The sequence below is a fragment of the Dermacentor albipictus genome, chromosome 1 (genome assembly GCF_038994185.2).
Source record: "Dermacentor albipictus isolate Rhodes 1998 colony chromosome 1, USDA_Dalb.pri_finalv2, whole genome shotgun sequence".
Lineage (NCBI taxonomy): Eukaryota > Metazoa > Arthropoda > Arachnida > Ixodida > Ixodidae > Dermacentor > Dermacentor albipictus.
In genome coordinates, this window is record NC_091821.1 from 169,005,913 (window position 1) to 169,022,764 (window position 16,852).

General features: G+C 46.2%; 1 protein-coding gene across 1 annotated transcript in view; it reads right to left on the reverse strand.

Moving 5' to 3' along the window:
* Nucleotides 1-12,687, reverse strand: part of LOC135905725 (nose resistant to fluoxetine protein 6-like) — a 113,374-nt gene extending 100,687 nt beyond the window's left edge. Inside the window, exon 1 of the mRNA XM_070538791.1 lies at nt 12,576-12,687. Within this exon, the coding sequence (XP_070394892.1) occupies nt 12,576-12,687 (112 nt within the window). The remainder of the gene's footprint in view (nt 1-12,575) is intronic.
* Nucleotides 12,688-16,852: the final 4,165 nt, after the last annotated feature.

The following is a 16,852-nucleotide window of genomic DNA, read 5'->3' on the forward strand; positions in this document are numbered from 1 at the left end:
CGTCGTTAGCATATGTAGCATGAGCGGACATACTGGCGAACGAAACAGTACATACCGCGCCAGTAGTACCGAAGCTGGAGGCGAGAGTATGTCTTAAATACACCGGCGTTGCTGCATTGTGGGTTGTCGTGGAACGTGGCGCAAATGTCGGAGCGGAGGTGTCGGTGTATAACAAGCAACCACTTGCGGCCGTTCGAATTGTAGTTGCGGCCGTACAGCAGGTTATCCGGAATGATGAAGTACGCGACTTGGCGACGGAGCGTCCGAGAGATCGGCGCTGGCGACTGGTTCACAGGAAGTCAGTAAGCGAAGATATCCATGGGTCTTTGCGCTGCTCTGATGGCATGTCGGAAATGTTGAGAGCGAAGGCACCGCAGCTGAAAATAGACGAGTCGACAAGACCAGAAGGCAGGGGTGACCGGGATAGAGCGTCTGCGTCGAAATGCTTTTGGCCTGAACGATAAACAACGCGGATGTCGTACTCTTGGAGGCGCAAGGCCCAACAGGCGAGCCGACCAATTGGATCTTTTACTGAAGATAACCAGCATAGGGCATGATGGTCGGTCAGGACGTGAAATGGGTGCCCATACACATAAGGACGAACTTTTCCAATAGCCCAAATTATGGCCAGACATTCCTTCTCAGTAACCGACTAGTTCGCCTCGGCTTTGGTAATGGTGCGGCTGGCATACGCGACGACGTACTCTTCGAAGCTATTCTTGCGCTGTTCAAGAACAGCGCCGAGCCCGACACTGCTAGCGTCCGTATGGATCTCAGTTGGAGCAGAGGGTTCGAAGTTTCGCAGTACTGGAGGCGAGGTGGGAACACGTCGCATTTCTTGGAATGTATCGTCGCATGCCGGGGACCAGGCCGATAGGTCAGAACTGCCGGTGAGAAGCTGCGTCAAGGGGCAATGGTAGAGGCAAAGTTACGGACGAAGCATCGGAAATATGAGCATACGCCGATCAAGCCGCGCAGCTCTTGCATGGTGGTTGGTTTAGGGAACTCGGATATGGCGCTAAGTTTCATGGAGTCCGGGAGGCTACCGTCTGTTGAAACTACATGGTCGAGAATAGTAAGCGTGCGAGCGCCGAAGTGGCATTTCTTCAAATTTAGTTGCAGTCCTGCAGCAGAGAGGCACGCAAGGACTTGCTCGAGGCGGCAGAGGTGCGATGCAAAGTCGGTGGAATAAACCACAATGCCATTTAAATAACAGAGGAACGTTTTCCACTTCAGCCCTCGAAGATTGGTGTACATCATTCGACCTAAAGTGGCAGGCGCGTTGCAGAGGCCGAACGGTATGACGGTAAATTCATGCAGCCCATCAGGTGTTACAAAGGCTGTCCTGGCGTCGAAGCTCGACTTCAGCACGAAGCCGGCAACAGCGAGACGGCCGATGACCTCTGCCAAAGTTGCCGTGAAAGCCGACCAGGTGGTAAGATCGGATTCGTGATTGCGGAACCATAGGCAATTGCCCCGTCAGTCAAGTAAAAGATCACATTAGTGCCCACTGCCCAGTATGTATGTATGTATGTATGTATGTATGTATGTATGTATGTATGTATGTATGTATGTATGTATGTATGTATGTATGTATGTATGTATGTATGTATGTATGTATGTATGTATGTATGTATGTATGTATGTATGTATGTATGTATGTATGTATGTATGTAGGTATGTATGTATGTATGTATGCATGTATGTATGTATGTATGTATTCAACCGTTTTCCCGCCTACCTGGGTCACTGGGTAGTGAGTGGTCGAATGGCTGACGCATAGAAAAGCTGTGCTAAAGTAACAAGGTTCGAAATGAACCATCGAACTATCTTGCATCACTGTTAATGTATCAATGTGTACATACAAGCCGGTCTTCAACGAACCTCTTTCACGTCGACGCCCGCCGTGGTTGCTCAGTGGCTATGGTGTTGGGCTACTGAGCACGAGGTCACAAGATCGAATCCTGGCCACGGCGGCCGCATTTCGATGGGGCGAAATGCGAAAACACCCGTGGCACTTAGATATAGATGCACGTTAAAGAACCCCAGGGGGTCGAAATTTCCGGAGTCCTCCACTACGGCGCCGATGCGGAGACCAAGCGCGTGTTCTTGTGGAAGCGCGAAAGAGGAATTCCGCTGCAGTACACGCCTGATACATGACTCGTTTCAACGGTGGCAATACGTTCTATCGCTATGTTGATTCAATGCTAAACTCATTACCGTCGACAGTCATCGTAAAATGGTTTTTGCCACCATTTCTTTTCGTTTTCTTCCCTTCTTCCAAGTATACTCTGGTACACCCCAGACCCATTTACATATCATCAGCACCGGGTAAGTTCATTTATTTTCGTGGTAGGTGGTGGCCAAGGATTGTGTATTTTAATGCTAAGGATTATTTGCCTCTAACTAGCAACTTTCCGGTAGGAAGTTTTCTCTCTCGCCTAATTTGAGGCTCTTTCAATAAAATATGCATGTCTGATGGTGTTATTTGAAACCACATCTCCCGGAGAAACAGCTCCATGCTTTATTTATTAGGCCACAGACGCATGTATAGCACAAGAGAATAACAACCTTACCAATCTCTTCTGACTTGCAGCTTGCTCTTTGAGATGGTTTGTGTGCGTGTAACATCGAATAACAAGGATATGCTTCCCTCTTGCGAAAGCGTGCCAGTCTTCCTTATGCTTTTCTCGTGGCAGCCAGATGTTACGCGACATTGCACCAACCTACGGATCAGCCCGATTTACCCAGTAAACTACATTCGGGATGGACCCAGATCATAACGGATAAGATTGTAACTTTTCGTCACCGGTGTACAATTAACCAAGCATCGTGCCATCATCGTAGCCATCGTCATCAAGTCATGGATCGTCGTCGTCGTTGTCGTGCCGTCGCATTACCATTCCCGTCAAAGACTCCTTCGAATCACACGCACAATTCCTCGATCTACACGAACGACATGTTGCGCCATTCGGTAGCACTTTGCAGCACCCCTAATGATGCTGACATCAAGCTGCTGCGAAATTCTCCACTTAACATTGATTCCCACAGTGTGTGGGGTGTGCATGTTCCTTTATATAACTACAGCATATGTAAAATGGGAACGAAAAAAAAACGTCTTTAATTGTGAAACTGATAGCAATGAAAGATAAAATTGATTGAGCTTTCCTTTCTTTAGCTCATCATGAAAATATCATAGAAGTCGGCACATAACTGTCCAATTCATTACATTCAACAACAAACTGAATTATAAAAAAATACAACGCACCATGTTGGAATATACACACAGGGAAGCTTTTTCTAGATGTATGAAGTGCACAGAAACCTGTGATAGTTTCTGTGTTATTGCAGTGCCGGTGCGAGGTCATACCGAAGGCCCTCGCCCAAACCACATCATCCACGTTACAAACTGTAAACGCAGCCCCTTCGCACCTGCTCGGGTGAGCTCGCATGTGCTCTCGTGCACCTTTCTGCGCAATGCGACACACGTAGCGATCACCTCGAAGAGCTAGTTGGTGTTGGCACGTTGCAAGTTCGATTGTGGCTTAACTCTTGAAGCATTGGTCTGCTGTGCTGCGGAAACATGGTTCGCTCTCACCATCAGGCACGTAATTCAGTTACTTCTTTTTTAATATAAGCTATTCGGCGAGACAGCAGCAGTACCAAGCAACCACGGTCAGGAAATTCGGGAGGTTTCGCAAAGAAAGCTTCGCTTTAATATGTAAGTATGGTTCATATGGGGTCTAATGAAGACCCACGCTCCAAATGAAAGAACATTGTTTTCACTGGATCTAATCGCCTTTTTAACAGCATTCTAAGGGAGGCCGCGACTCCACGTTATTAAAATACTGCAGTAATGAAGGAAAGAAGAATTTCATTTGATTCTGGGACATGTTGGAGACGCTACAAAAGGGAAAAACCTAAAAAGATAACAAGTTTACTTTGAGAACGGGACATTATAAAAAAGGTTGAATGCGCTGCATCTGATTTGAAAAAGCCGTATCCAATTTTATCCAGTGTACTAATGAAGGTGCTAACGAATGATTTAAAATGATTCGGACGAACCAGAAAAAAAGACTATTTAGCTTTGATGTTGTTGTTTGAATGAAGCATTGCAGGATTACTTTACTGAGAAATTTAAATTTGAGTAAGAACGAAACAGTCGTAAGCGTAAAATCTTTAAGTCTGTTTGAACACAAATCGAGTTCATTGTATTATTGTTAAGCAGCACAAGCTGTTTCTTAATGGGCACAATTGCACAAGTTTTTGCAGACCTGAAAAAAAAAAAGGTGCTTCCTCGATAGAATAGTTGAGCTTGTTTCCCTTTGGTAATCTTAATGATGCTATTCCTCTTGACAAAAACAACACCGTGCTGGGCTGTGAAATCTTTTTTGCAATATAGAGGGAATAATGGTGTTTTTAACCACAAATTAAAACCAACAAAGCATCACTGTTGCATCAGCTTTCTGCGGTCACGGCATTGATTTGCTACGGGACGATGCCGTGTACACTACGTGATTTCAATGCACGCGTCATCACAAATGCTGTTGATTAGAGGGCTCTACCAGCGCGCCAAACGATGCGGGTCAGCCGGAGGCAGCTAACATTACTTTCTTACTAGCTTGACAAGACGGCAGGTCAGCCTCTCATACGCCATGGAGGAACGTTTCTCAATGCCGTACGCTATGCGCGTATTATCGAAATGGTGCTGCCATCTGCTGCGTATTTTCTCAACTTTTTTCTGTAAGAAACCTTCCGGAAAATCCACTAAGAGGCGCCAGTTGCAATGTGATGTAGCAACAATTTGTTCTAAATGGTTGAAACGTCCTACATAAAAATTACACCGCTTCATGATTTGCCTCTGATGTGAAACATCTTCAGGGGTATAGTAAAAAAAGAACTAGAAGTCGGGCAACTTAGTACATATTCAAGTTCATAACTTGGGGTGCGCATAGCAGGTATATGCTTATTTTATGGTTGCGTAATTGAAGGAAAGGGTGGTGCGTTTAATGGCGCAGGCTACTCCTCTTCGCAGGGCAAGCAAAACTGAGACAGGAAAATATGACAAACATTTGAGAACTTCCGCACAAGAGTAAAGGAACACTCAGAGACACGCAGTTCCATAAACACGAGAGAGTTCGAAAACACCCACATAAGTTGACATTTTTGCGGATGAGGCGACTGACGAATCTCACATACCTACATGAAGATACAGAAGCACATAATAAATTCAGATGTGCGTTACAAATATACAGACGTGAGGTACCCATATATGATCTACAGCAATAAAAAATAGCAATGTTGTTACGCTCGAATATTTATATCAGCCTTACATTTTCGTATTTTCCACGAAATTAAGAAAAAAGACAGCCACGAGCGCTCTTTTTCTGTTGTTTCATTATTGGCCATGGACGAATATTCTTTTTTTTTTTCAGACTAAATGGCCGATGCCCTAGCAACATTACATCAGCTTTCAGTCTGCATCGCAGTATTGTGTCCTGGGCACTCAAGAAGGAGGTGCACGTCTTCGTCAGTCTCGTCACAATGGCAATGCCGACGGATTATATAGCAACACATTGAATTCAAAAAGTGACGCGTATATGCTGTCCTAAGCCCTAGGTGGTGAAATAAAGCAACAAAATTTCTATTTCTACTTTGGCGGAATGAACAACCTAATGTTAAGATCTATGAAGAATATCTCTGAGCACTTTGATTCCTAATCAAAGCAGGTGTTTGTGCTTAGTCAACACAATATCTGTGTCAGGAACAGGCGGACTTCATTATGGGTAAGAGGAATATTTATTGTATTTTCATTTTCCAACACTACAACGTACGCTGCAGTGTTTTAAAAAAATTGCAGTGTCCCAGCATCTATTGATAGCCTATAATGTGATTTCTAGCAGTGACTATCATGTGCTCTTTGATACTTTTATATACTGGATGTGTATTCAAGGCATTTCGGTCTGTGCTCTACAGTGACTTGAGTGCGGCTTGTGAATCACTAAAAATAACCCACTTCTGTAAGATCTCTACTGACGCTATGAAGCGCAAAGCAGAGAGGACAGCAGAGAGTTTGGTGACGGTAGACGATGTCCCTCTAGACAATTTAAACGTCTGTTTAACTTCAGGTCCGATACGGCAAATGCGGATGCAGACGAATTAATTTACCACGATCCGTCCTTACAGATACATATACTTTAGATATAAAGATTAAACCTAGTACAATGCAAGTTGCTGCGCAATTATTATGAACATGTCTCTCTCGCGTATGCTTCCCTCGACTTACAATCTTGTTGTAGGAGGTGTCAGCTTCCAAGGAGGGTAACTGAATTCCAAGCAGCAGATTTCAAATCTCGATGTCATATCTTATACCGTTAATATAATAACGTCATATGATCCTGAATAACCTTATGAATTTAACTTTTGTTTCTTTCATTAAGGAGTTCTTTAGTTGGTGCTCTTTATGTAGCGTTAGAATTCGGTAGGCACTTCCACAAGTTTCGATTGTTAATAAAACTGGAAAAGGCGGGTGACGCAAGCCTCAGCGATGACAAAAGGACTCTGGGTAGTTCGGAGGAACCCAAGACACCCTCGAAGCTCTCTTGTCAATTAAAGTTAGATTCTCTTCTTAGAAGTTTGTGATAAGCCCTGGAGAATGGGTGCCGACTGAGCTATTTATTGCTTTAGGAGTGCATTGTGAGCTTGCAGTAGTGATGCGACTGATTTTCCCCATGTTGTTCGGACAAGTCGGCGAAGCACGTTCATAACAGAAGTGACTTCCTTTTCAAGTGTACTCATCCGTGCCGATGACCTTTGCCGATCATGGGTAACGCCCAGAAATTTGTGTTATTTGACAATCATCAAAGTTTTTTCTGCCAGATTAAGTAGCAAATTCTTCAACTGTCGCCTATAGTAAAAGGCACTACCGTTGTCTTATTGTAAGATAGACCCATGCCCTTTTCGTTTAGGAAGTTGTCAATAATATCTAGGGCCTCCTACAACGTCGATTGTAGCTTATCTACACACGAGCCAAAAGCTCATATGCGGCCGTCATCGTGGCACAGTGAATATTGTAAACCAGCTGGATGTTCTTGCGGTAAAGCTGTCAATAGTATATGGGAGAGAAATGGGCTAAGTAAACTTCTCTACGGAACACCCTACGTGACGCTGTGATATTTATTCTCCCCTTGATTGGTTTGCATATACATTTTCCCACTACTTAAGAACTGTGAAATCCATCGCATAGATCATCCACATAGACCAAGCTCTAGCATGCTAACAAACACATGTATGTGATTTACGATGTCAAATGCTCACTCATTATCTAGAAACACCGCGATTATCATATTTCCACAGCTGCTTCCATGCAGCGCTTTATAAACTCTATCACTTAATCAGATAGCACATTGGTGTTTCCACACCACCACTGATGTCGACTCACAATCTTCTCCATTACCTCACAAAGACAACTTGTGATGCTTACGGGTCGGAAAGAATCAAGACAAAGCGGGTGTCTTACCAGTTTTAAGGATTGGGATAACAAATGTCCAGAGATTGTTCAGTAATTCTAAAAGTGTCGCTCTACCTTCCGGCCCTAAGTTTTTTTTGACATCACATGTAACGCCATCTGGTCCGGGAGCAGTTTTGAACCGCATGACGCCATTGCACATCTATCTATCTATCTATCTATCTATCTATCTATCTATCTATCTATCTATCTATCTATCTATCTATCTATCTATCTATCTATCTATCTATCTATCTATCTATCTATCTATCTATCTATCTATCTATCTATCTATCTATCTATCTATCTATCTATCTATCCGTCCGTCCGTCCGCCTTTCTGTCTGTCTGTCTGTCTGTCTGTCTGTCTGTCTGTCTGTCTGTCTGTCTGTCTGTCTGTCTGTCTGTCTGTCTGTCTGTCTGTCTGTCTGTCTGTCTGTCTGTCTGTCTGTACGTCCGTCCGTCTGTCTTGTTACGCCGACCCAGTGGCCCAAAGTGTCTACAGCTTGTGTCACTAGATATATGCTCGTGGCCATGATGACATCGTTGTCGTTCCATCGTCGTTATTCCAGCTTGATCCCCTGGGTCTCAGCATGCCGTCGCCGTCACGCCTTCTACGCCAACCGAGTCGGCGAAGCAGCCTAATAGCTTGAGGCACTAGTAATCTACTCGCGGTCGTGATGCCGTGGTGGTGTGGTCATACAGTGGTCAAGCCTTATTTTTGGGTTGACAAAAATGCTTGAAAACTATATATATATATATATATATATATATATATATATATATATATATATATATATATATATATATATATATATATATATATATAGTAACGTGCCTGGTGGATGTGCGGGGTAAACGGTTCCATGCACTGCGACTAATAAGAAGCTCTCATGTTCGATCGCGACACCTTCGACGCGCAGCCGGCGACAGCTAAGACTACCACCAGAACAGGACCCTCTCTCATTGAAGTGTACAACCATGACAACAAGATCAACGAGTAACCAGACTGGAGAGACCACCGCTCTGCCTGTTCCGTGGATTTTCAGCACTCCGCGAACCCCAATGTCGTTTCACGATGACGCGTTCGAGGAGGTTGACGACTGACTGAACCATTACAATCGAGTTGACAGCGTCAATGAATGGTACGACCACCGGAAGCTTCGGTATGTCTACTTCACTCTCCAGGACTTGGGGCGCATCTGGCTCGAAAACCTAGAAGCTAGTTTGGCGACCTGGCAATACTTTTGTGGCCAGCTGCGCCATATCTACGGAAGTTCGGACCGAGAGGCGCAAGCAGAACGTGCACTCAATTCCAGGAATCAAAGGCCAAATGAGAGTGCTGCCATGTTCGTTGAGGACATGTCGCGGCTGTAGCGGCACGCTGATTCCTGAATGAAAGAAGAAAAAGTACGCTTGTTGATACGGGAAATGAAAGAGCAGTTGTTCGCAGATCTAGTGCGCAACCCACCAGGTACTGTAGCGGAATTTTTCAACGACGCAACAACGATGGAGCGTATGCTACGGCAGTGGTCGTCGAAGTATGAGCGCCCGAGCAGCTTTACATCTCTCTTGTCGCCCATGGCCGCCCCTGATTAAACAACCCTCAGGAAGCTCGTGCGCAGTATCGTAATCGATGAGCTGCAACACGTTCATGCAATGTCTCCTCAACCCCATGTGACTGCTTTCAGTGATGTGGTTCGTGAAGAGGTCAGGCAGCTGGTACAACCGCTGGTCGCGCCGCCAGCCCATCTCCTGACGTACGCCGAAGCCTTAAGAGCTCTTGTGCCCGCAGTCGGCTATCCATCTCGTCTATCCATGCAACAGACGACACAGTACTTCTCGAGCTCCCATTATTTTTCGAGCCCTCTTTCTTTCGCAAGCCCAAGTCTAAACGTGCAGAAATCCAGTGTGTGGCGCACTCCAGACAATTTGCCACTCTGCTATCATTGTGGGGAAGCAGGGCACCTATACCGAGAGTGCACATACCGCCAGATGGGCCTTCTTGGGTTTCGCCCAGGCGCACATTGACCCTGTGATTGTGAGCGTCCCCGAGGTATCGTCCAGTACTTGGTGAGCCACCAGTCACCGACTCTTCCGCGGCGCCAGTCCAGCTCTCCATCTCCTCGACGTTCTACGTCACCTGGCCAAAACTTGCCTTTCGCTCATGGCGTTGGGGGCAGATCCATCAAGTCCGCAAGCCCACGCCGGGGAAACTAGGAGCTGCGATCTCCGGACTGGGGCCACTTTTGACGGATCTATAAAACATCCTCCTCCCCCGATACGCCAGCCGACCGCCAATGATTCCTTTCCACAGCCGCATGTTGTCGACTACAAAAGTGTTTCTGCAGACATTCCCATTCACGTCAACTACCCGGTCACTGCCCTCGTGGACATTGCGCCGACTTTTCTGTTGTGAGTGCCGAACTAGCTGTTGAACTGAGAAAAGTCACGACGCCATGGGCACGGATCAAGCCTCCGGACAGCATGTGGTCATCTCTTGGCGCCGATTGGGGCATGCACCGCCAGGCTCCAAATCCGTCAGTCAACGTACAGTGCTTCGTTTATCGTGTTGCGAGAGTGCTCGCGAAAAGTCGTCCTTGGGATGGATTTTCTTCGCGAGCACGGTGCTGTTTTCTGTGTTCGGGAGCTGATTATAACGTTTTCCGACGACTACGCCCCAGTAGTGCAAGAGAGTAACACGCGCAAGACAGCACTGCATGTTGTTGATGACGCCGTGACACTCCCGCTGCGAACTATAGTATGTTCATAACTGTTGAAAGCGACTGTGATCATATTAGTAGCGCGGCGTCGCTGAAGGAAACGTGTCGGTGCTCTTGGCTTGGCAAGTTTGTGTCGCCCGCGGCATTATTCAACTAACCGCCGAATGACTGAGCTTTTAGTGACGAACTTCAGCGGTGAGTACGAACATCTGGCAAAGCGAACGGCCATTGCTCACTTTGAAGATATTGGGGATGCAATAGGTTCTACGGCTTGCTGAGCTTTCTTCAGCCGTTAAGAGTGACACCGTGGTTGTCAGTACAGTCGATGTAAATCCTGAGCTCTCACCAAACAGAAAGAGTCAATACGAAGTATATTATGCATGTTTAGTGATTCTTTCACATCCACGTCAAAAGTAACAGACCCCCATCGCGAAGCACCCTATTATAACAAACCCGACCCAAGGTCCCGTGCGTCAGCATGCCTACCGCGTGTCAGAAAAGGAGCAAGAGGCAATTCGTTGCCCAGTGAAGCAAATGCTAGACGACGGCGTAATTAAACCCTCAACCAACCCATGAGCGCCCCCCGTTGTACTTGTCAAGAAGGACGGGGCTCTTCGCTTTTGTGTGGATTACCGCAAAGCGAGCAGGTTGATGAAAAAAAGATGTCTACCCTCTTCCCGGCATAGATCATTCTCTAAAGCGTCTTCGACATGCCGGATACTTCCCCTCAATGGATTTATGCAGCGGATACTGGCAGATAGAAGGTGATGAACTTGATCGCGAAAAGACTGTTTTCGTAACTCCTGGCGGCATGTACGATTTTAAGGCGCTGCCCTTCGGATTATGCTCAGCTCCCGCGACCTTTCAAAAAAGCAGGACACCGCGCTGTCAGGTCTTAAGTGGGAATCATGTTTTGTCTATTTAGACAACGTCGTTGTTTCTTTTTCTCGTACATATGAACAACACTTACAGCGCCTTCAGTTCGTATTACTTTCAATTTGATCTGCAGGCCTGCCATTAAAACCTGAGAAATGCCATTTTGGTTATCAGGAACTGAAGTTCCTCAGCCACGTTGTTAGGAATGAAGGTGTACGGCCAAACCTAGAAAAGGGTGTGGCTGTTGTAGCAGTTCCACCACCAGCCAACAAATGTGACGTACGCCGCTTGTTGGGTCTCTGCTCATACTACGGGCGCTTTGTGGAGAATTTTGCCAAGATCGCAGAACCCCTCACTCGTTTAACAAAGGAGGATATCCCTTTTGTTTGGGGTCCGGAGCTGAGAGACGCCTTCTCCGAGCTTGAGCGGTGCCTCCAGACACCTCTCGACAGTGAACTGCACACTGATGCTAGCAATATCGGCCTTGATGCAGTCCTTGTGCAGGAGCAAGATGGTGTTGAACGTGCTATCGCTTATGCTAGCCGCACCTTAACATCTGCAGAAACGAACTACTCCACTATTAAAAAGGAATGCTTAGCTGTCGTCTGGGGGATAGCTAAGTTTCGGCCATATTCCAGCAATAGCTATAAGTTTCGGCCTCAGTCCAGGGTTCCGCTGGCCTCTGCTGTCCGTCGTGCGCGCCGCACTAGACTTAGCTGGTCTTCGCAGCTGTCGCTGGACAGCAGTTCCTCCCATTGATCCGCACTTGGGTGTGATATGATTGGGACTACGTCAGTTTGTTGACATGCCCATGTTATGTGGTATAATGTGGGTTTCTCATTGCACCATGGACATTTGTCCTTATATAGCGTGGAGTGCATTTTACTTAGCACTGTAAGGTCAGGGTGCGACCCAGTTTGTAGAGACAGAGAGAGAGAAAACATTTATTTGTAATTAGATTGGATTAGATTGGGTGACTGCCTCGTAGGGTGGAGCCCTTAGTACAGGGCGCCATTGGCTCGCACCACACCGCGTGCCCGCCGGATCAGCCGTCGCTGCTCTTGCGGGTCTGAGCTATTTGTAGATGTCTCCATGCGACAGCTTCTTCCCTACTAAGGGACTTGTCTGGCGGGGGTACCGCTTCCTGCTGCCTCTGTAATTGTTTAAAATGGCCGAGTACTCTCGGTGTACAGGCGTGGGTTCCTCGAGGCTGTCGACGTTGGAACTCGGACGCTTGGTAATTAGTGTACTCTTAAGCTATCCTGTGCCCCTCTTGGTTCACTGCCACCCCCTTGTATCTCGGTACCCATACGATATTGTGTGTGATCGCTTCATGTGGTTTTGTGCCTGTTTGTTGTATTGTTTCACAGTCCACTGAGCAGAGTATGCAGAGTGCTCGGTGACTGATTCTGTCATGCAAGTACTTGCAGAAGGCTGTTTGTAAGTCCGAGAGTATTGTTAGCGACTGACCGATCCGATAGCCCTCCGCTGCCACTTGAACAACGGCCACTTCTTCAGCCTTGACCACCGTGCTGTCTTGTAGCGAAACTTTGGTTCTCCCTCGTAGCACCGAGTCGACCATCGTTGGTACTGCATTCATACTTCCCCTTTGTCTGGTGTATATGGCTGCGTCCACATACACATTTGTATTTGGGGGAGCGTAATTTTTCTGTAGATATTCGGCCCTTTCCGCCCTGCCACCTTTATGGAGCTTTCATGGTTATATTGCGCTCAGTTTTACACAGACGATATTAAGGAAGGACAGGACGTGGACGGACGTAGCGCAAACTACCAACTGTTCTTAATATCGTCTGTGTAAAACTGAGCGCAATATAACCATGAACGTTCACCAACTAGCCCCCTTCATTGCTTTACCTTTATGGAGGTTGAGGTCCATGTTTCTTTGGATTGGTGCTATTCTAAGCGTGCTGCACTACTCGTAGGGGATAGCTTCGGTCCTCGAGATTTCCCGTATCTGTTCAACGTAGCCGAGTCTCTGGAGAAAAGCTCGGCCTGTGGGTGTCTGCTGCAGTCTACACATTTGCTCCGTGCGTTGTGTTTCTCTTAGTTTTGTGTACGTTTTCTGCAGTATCATGGCTAGGAGTTTTTCGGTTGAGGTGTTTTGGGGTAGTCGAAACGCAGTTTTGTGCGCCTTGCGCATTATCGAATCCGCCTGTTGGATTTCGCTCTTGATGTGGCCGTGGTACGGGAGGCTGTATGTCATTCGGCTGATCATCAGACTTCTAACTAGCTTGATTGTGTCTTCTTCTCGCAAGCCATGGTGTCTGTTCGAGACTCGCGTGATCATGCGTGTGACTTGGAGTGGTGAGGCTTTTAGTAGCGTAAGGGTGTGGGAACAACGCTGGTTTGATTGTAGCCACATCCCTAGGATTCCTATGATTGTCTTTTCGGGTATCGGTGTTCCTTCCAGGTAGACATTAAGCCGCACTTCTTCGCTGGTCGGGACCATCCGGTTTTGTTTTCCTCTCCATACTCGTAGGACCTCTGATTTTTCGGTCGAGCACGCTAGTCCTCTTTCTTTAACGTAGTTTTCTACACAGGTGGCCGCTTTCTGTAGCTTCTCTTCTTTTTCGCTCAGTGCGCCTGTGTTGGTCCATTTGGTGATGTCGTCGGCATAAGTTGCATGTTGTATGCCGCCAATTTCCCCTAGTCTAAGGCAACATGCTTGGTGCGAAACCTACAGGTCCAAAACCTGCAGGTTCAAAACATCCTGCAGGTGCAAAACCTGCAGGCACCTTCTTAGTGACATTAAATTAAAAGCACCGCAAATAGTTATACACATGAAGTCAAAACAAGCTTTACTTGTACAAGTTCACATGGGATCTATGTGCTTGCATGTTCCTTCTGTAACAAACAATATATCGGTAAAACGGGACAATCAATGAGCGTCAAATTAAATGGACATCGAGCGGACACAACTAAATACCTTCTCAAAGCCATCGCGGAGCATTTCAACCAACCAGGTGATAACTTTAATGAACTTCAATTTCGCAGTCAAATTTCCGCTTTGCGCGAGGCAGAAAATACACAGAAACATACTTTATCCATAAGTTCAATATATTACAACAAATAGGCATAAACGTTTCAAAGGAAGCTTTAGAATCTATTCGCTATGCTAAATTTCAAGCTATAAGCAACAACACTTCGTTTGGTTACTTAGTGTTTTCTTTTTGTTTTTGTTTTCCTTTCTTTCCTTTTTTTCTTTTCTTTATTTATTTAATTCATTTTAGTATACTTTATTTTTATTTTTTTCATGCGCACCGGTTTCTGCCGCTCCTTCTATTATCTCTTTCAGAGACAGGATAGACCACGATATCCAACGAAGCAGGTAATAGAGGGGTGCTGTGCACGCCATTGACACGCCGGCTGACACGCCGGCTGACACGCCGGCTGACACGCGGCCGTTGACACGTGGCTGACAGATGGCCGTGTCACCGGCCTTGTGCACAGAGCTCCTTTATTCTCAATTCTACACCCTCGCCGCTAACACACCTTGGCTCGTTTCCGCACCCACCCGCCTTACGCCCTCTCCACTTTAGAAAAACCCCATCTGTATATAATGTGCCGAGAAAAGCATATGTAGCCTTGAAAAAGACAAGTCCACTTGACGAAAAGTTGGCTCTCGTTTTCACCTTGTTCTCGATTTGCTCATCGTCTTGAATTTCCATCTCCCGCCTTCCCCGTTTTCGCTGGATATGTACGTGATCTGCACGTCGTTCGCCTAAAGAGTCATGCCTCCTATAGGCTCATGCCCCCTAATTAATGGCTCACACCCCCGTAAACGCGTTGCACATGATAGTTTTTTCCCACGCGCATCACAAAACGTTGGAAACTAACCTAAGACAGCTCCGCTGTAAAATTATGCTTCGATATCAGGTCTAACATTAAAGACAATGTCTTTGAGGTTAGTTTTGTGTAAAGTGTAAGCAGTTTCATTTTGGCAAAAGATGAAATGAATTGAAGGGTGCCAAGTTTATCGGTCTAGTACTGCGGCAACAACAACTGCCTGCATTGCGAGTTTCGGGCTTGCGTACTAAACGCCTTGAGTGCATCGAACTGGCCATCGTTTTGTTTTAACTCACCCCAATGCATTTATCCTGCGTATGTAGTAAAGGGCACGAGCTAATTCTCATAGAGAAGACGCTTGGTCACCGACTTCCTCCCAGTGAGATTTGGAGTGTGGTCAGTAGTCGTGCACGCCAGACGAACGGAAGCATTTCGCCACTTTTTACTTACATTTAAACAAACCCTACCTATCTTAGATATTTCACGAGTGTCTGTGCGCTTGGTAGACCACCTCCTTTCTCACCTTCTGACATGGACGCCCCCTTCACAATGAGGAAGTTGTTCACTGCCACAGGCAGCATCAAAAATAAAATGCTTGTGAACTTACCAATCTGAGCGGGAAAATATCTACTTATTCTTCAATAGAGCGTGGGCAATAAGCAACGTAACATCATCGTGGAAATCAACCTGGGTATTTCTAGTACCAAAGCCAGGAAAAGGTCGATCATATCTGATTGCATATCGACCTGTCTGCCTAACTTCTTGCGAAACCAAATTCATGGAGAAGCTCACGTGCGTGAGGCTGGCGTGGTGGCGAAAGCATCGCACAGCCTTTTCGTTGTCCATGACGGGTTATCGCGAGTGGCTCTGTGCTCAAGACGGCGTCCTAGATTTATTAATCAACGCACAATACCAGCTTACCACATGCTAGTCAGGATTTATGACATTCTTCGCCTTTTTGTCATGTGGGCTTGAAATCTTTGTTTATTCCAAGTTTTCTTTTTATATGTTGTTCTCATTTATTTTCGTATCTTGCAAATATGAATGGACAACTTGAGATATATGTTCTCTTCCCCGAATCGCGCCGAAGAGCGACGAACTTGACACTCAGCCTGAGAAGTTTCCCAGTCGAACAGAGAAGGCAAGTTCATATTCTCGGTGTCGTGCTCAACTCAGGAGGCAATGGCAACGCGCCGTGGATGTTGTTTTATCGCTTGTTCGGTGTCTCAGCGTGATGAAGGAAGTATCTGCGGCCCGACATGGACGCCATTCGACGTCAGGGATGAGGCTACATGCAGTCCTCGTTGTCCGCCGACTACTTTATAACCACCATCCACCACCCGAAACTCAGTGTAACGTTTTGAAAAAAACCACCCAGGAGAGGCTAAAAAATTGCCCTTGTGGTACCAGGCGCAACGGCGAATGAAAAAGGTCATTTACGAGCAGAGTGTTGAACGGAAACTCTTTTTGTTCCGGTTTAGTTCCGGTTCACCGAAAACGGCTCTTTCGGTTCAACTCCGAAGCAAAAGAAAATAGTGGTTCAAACTGGTTCGAACCGGTTCAAGCTCATTTGCATAACTGAAGAATAATTACATGAAATTAGCACAAATTTATTTTATACAGAAACTCGACGCTACGACTAAGCTGCACTGAAATATTACGCCTCTTGTTCTTCATGCCACACGTAATTACAAAAGAATTACGCAAACATAATGCTAATACTAGAATCTATGTGAAGCGAAGCGTTATTTAGTGAGAGAGAAAGAGAGAGAGTATAATATATTGAGGAAACGCAGGGAGTGATGCAGTCTGCTACTCTCTGAGCGGGATAGGGGAGAGGAGAAAATATGAGACTAGAGGAGTGATAATGAGAACAGTTGGATGCGATTATATGCCCGCTCGTGTTTGAATGGCCCGTCCGCAGCGTTGAGTCTAGGCAT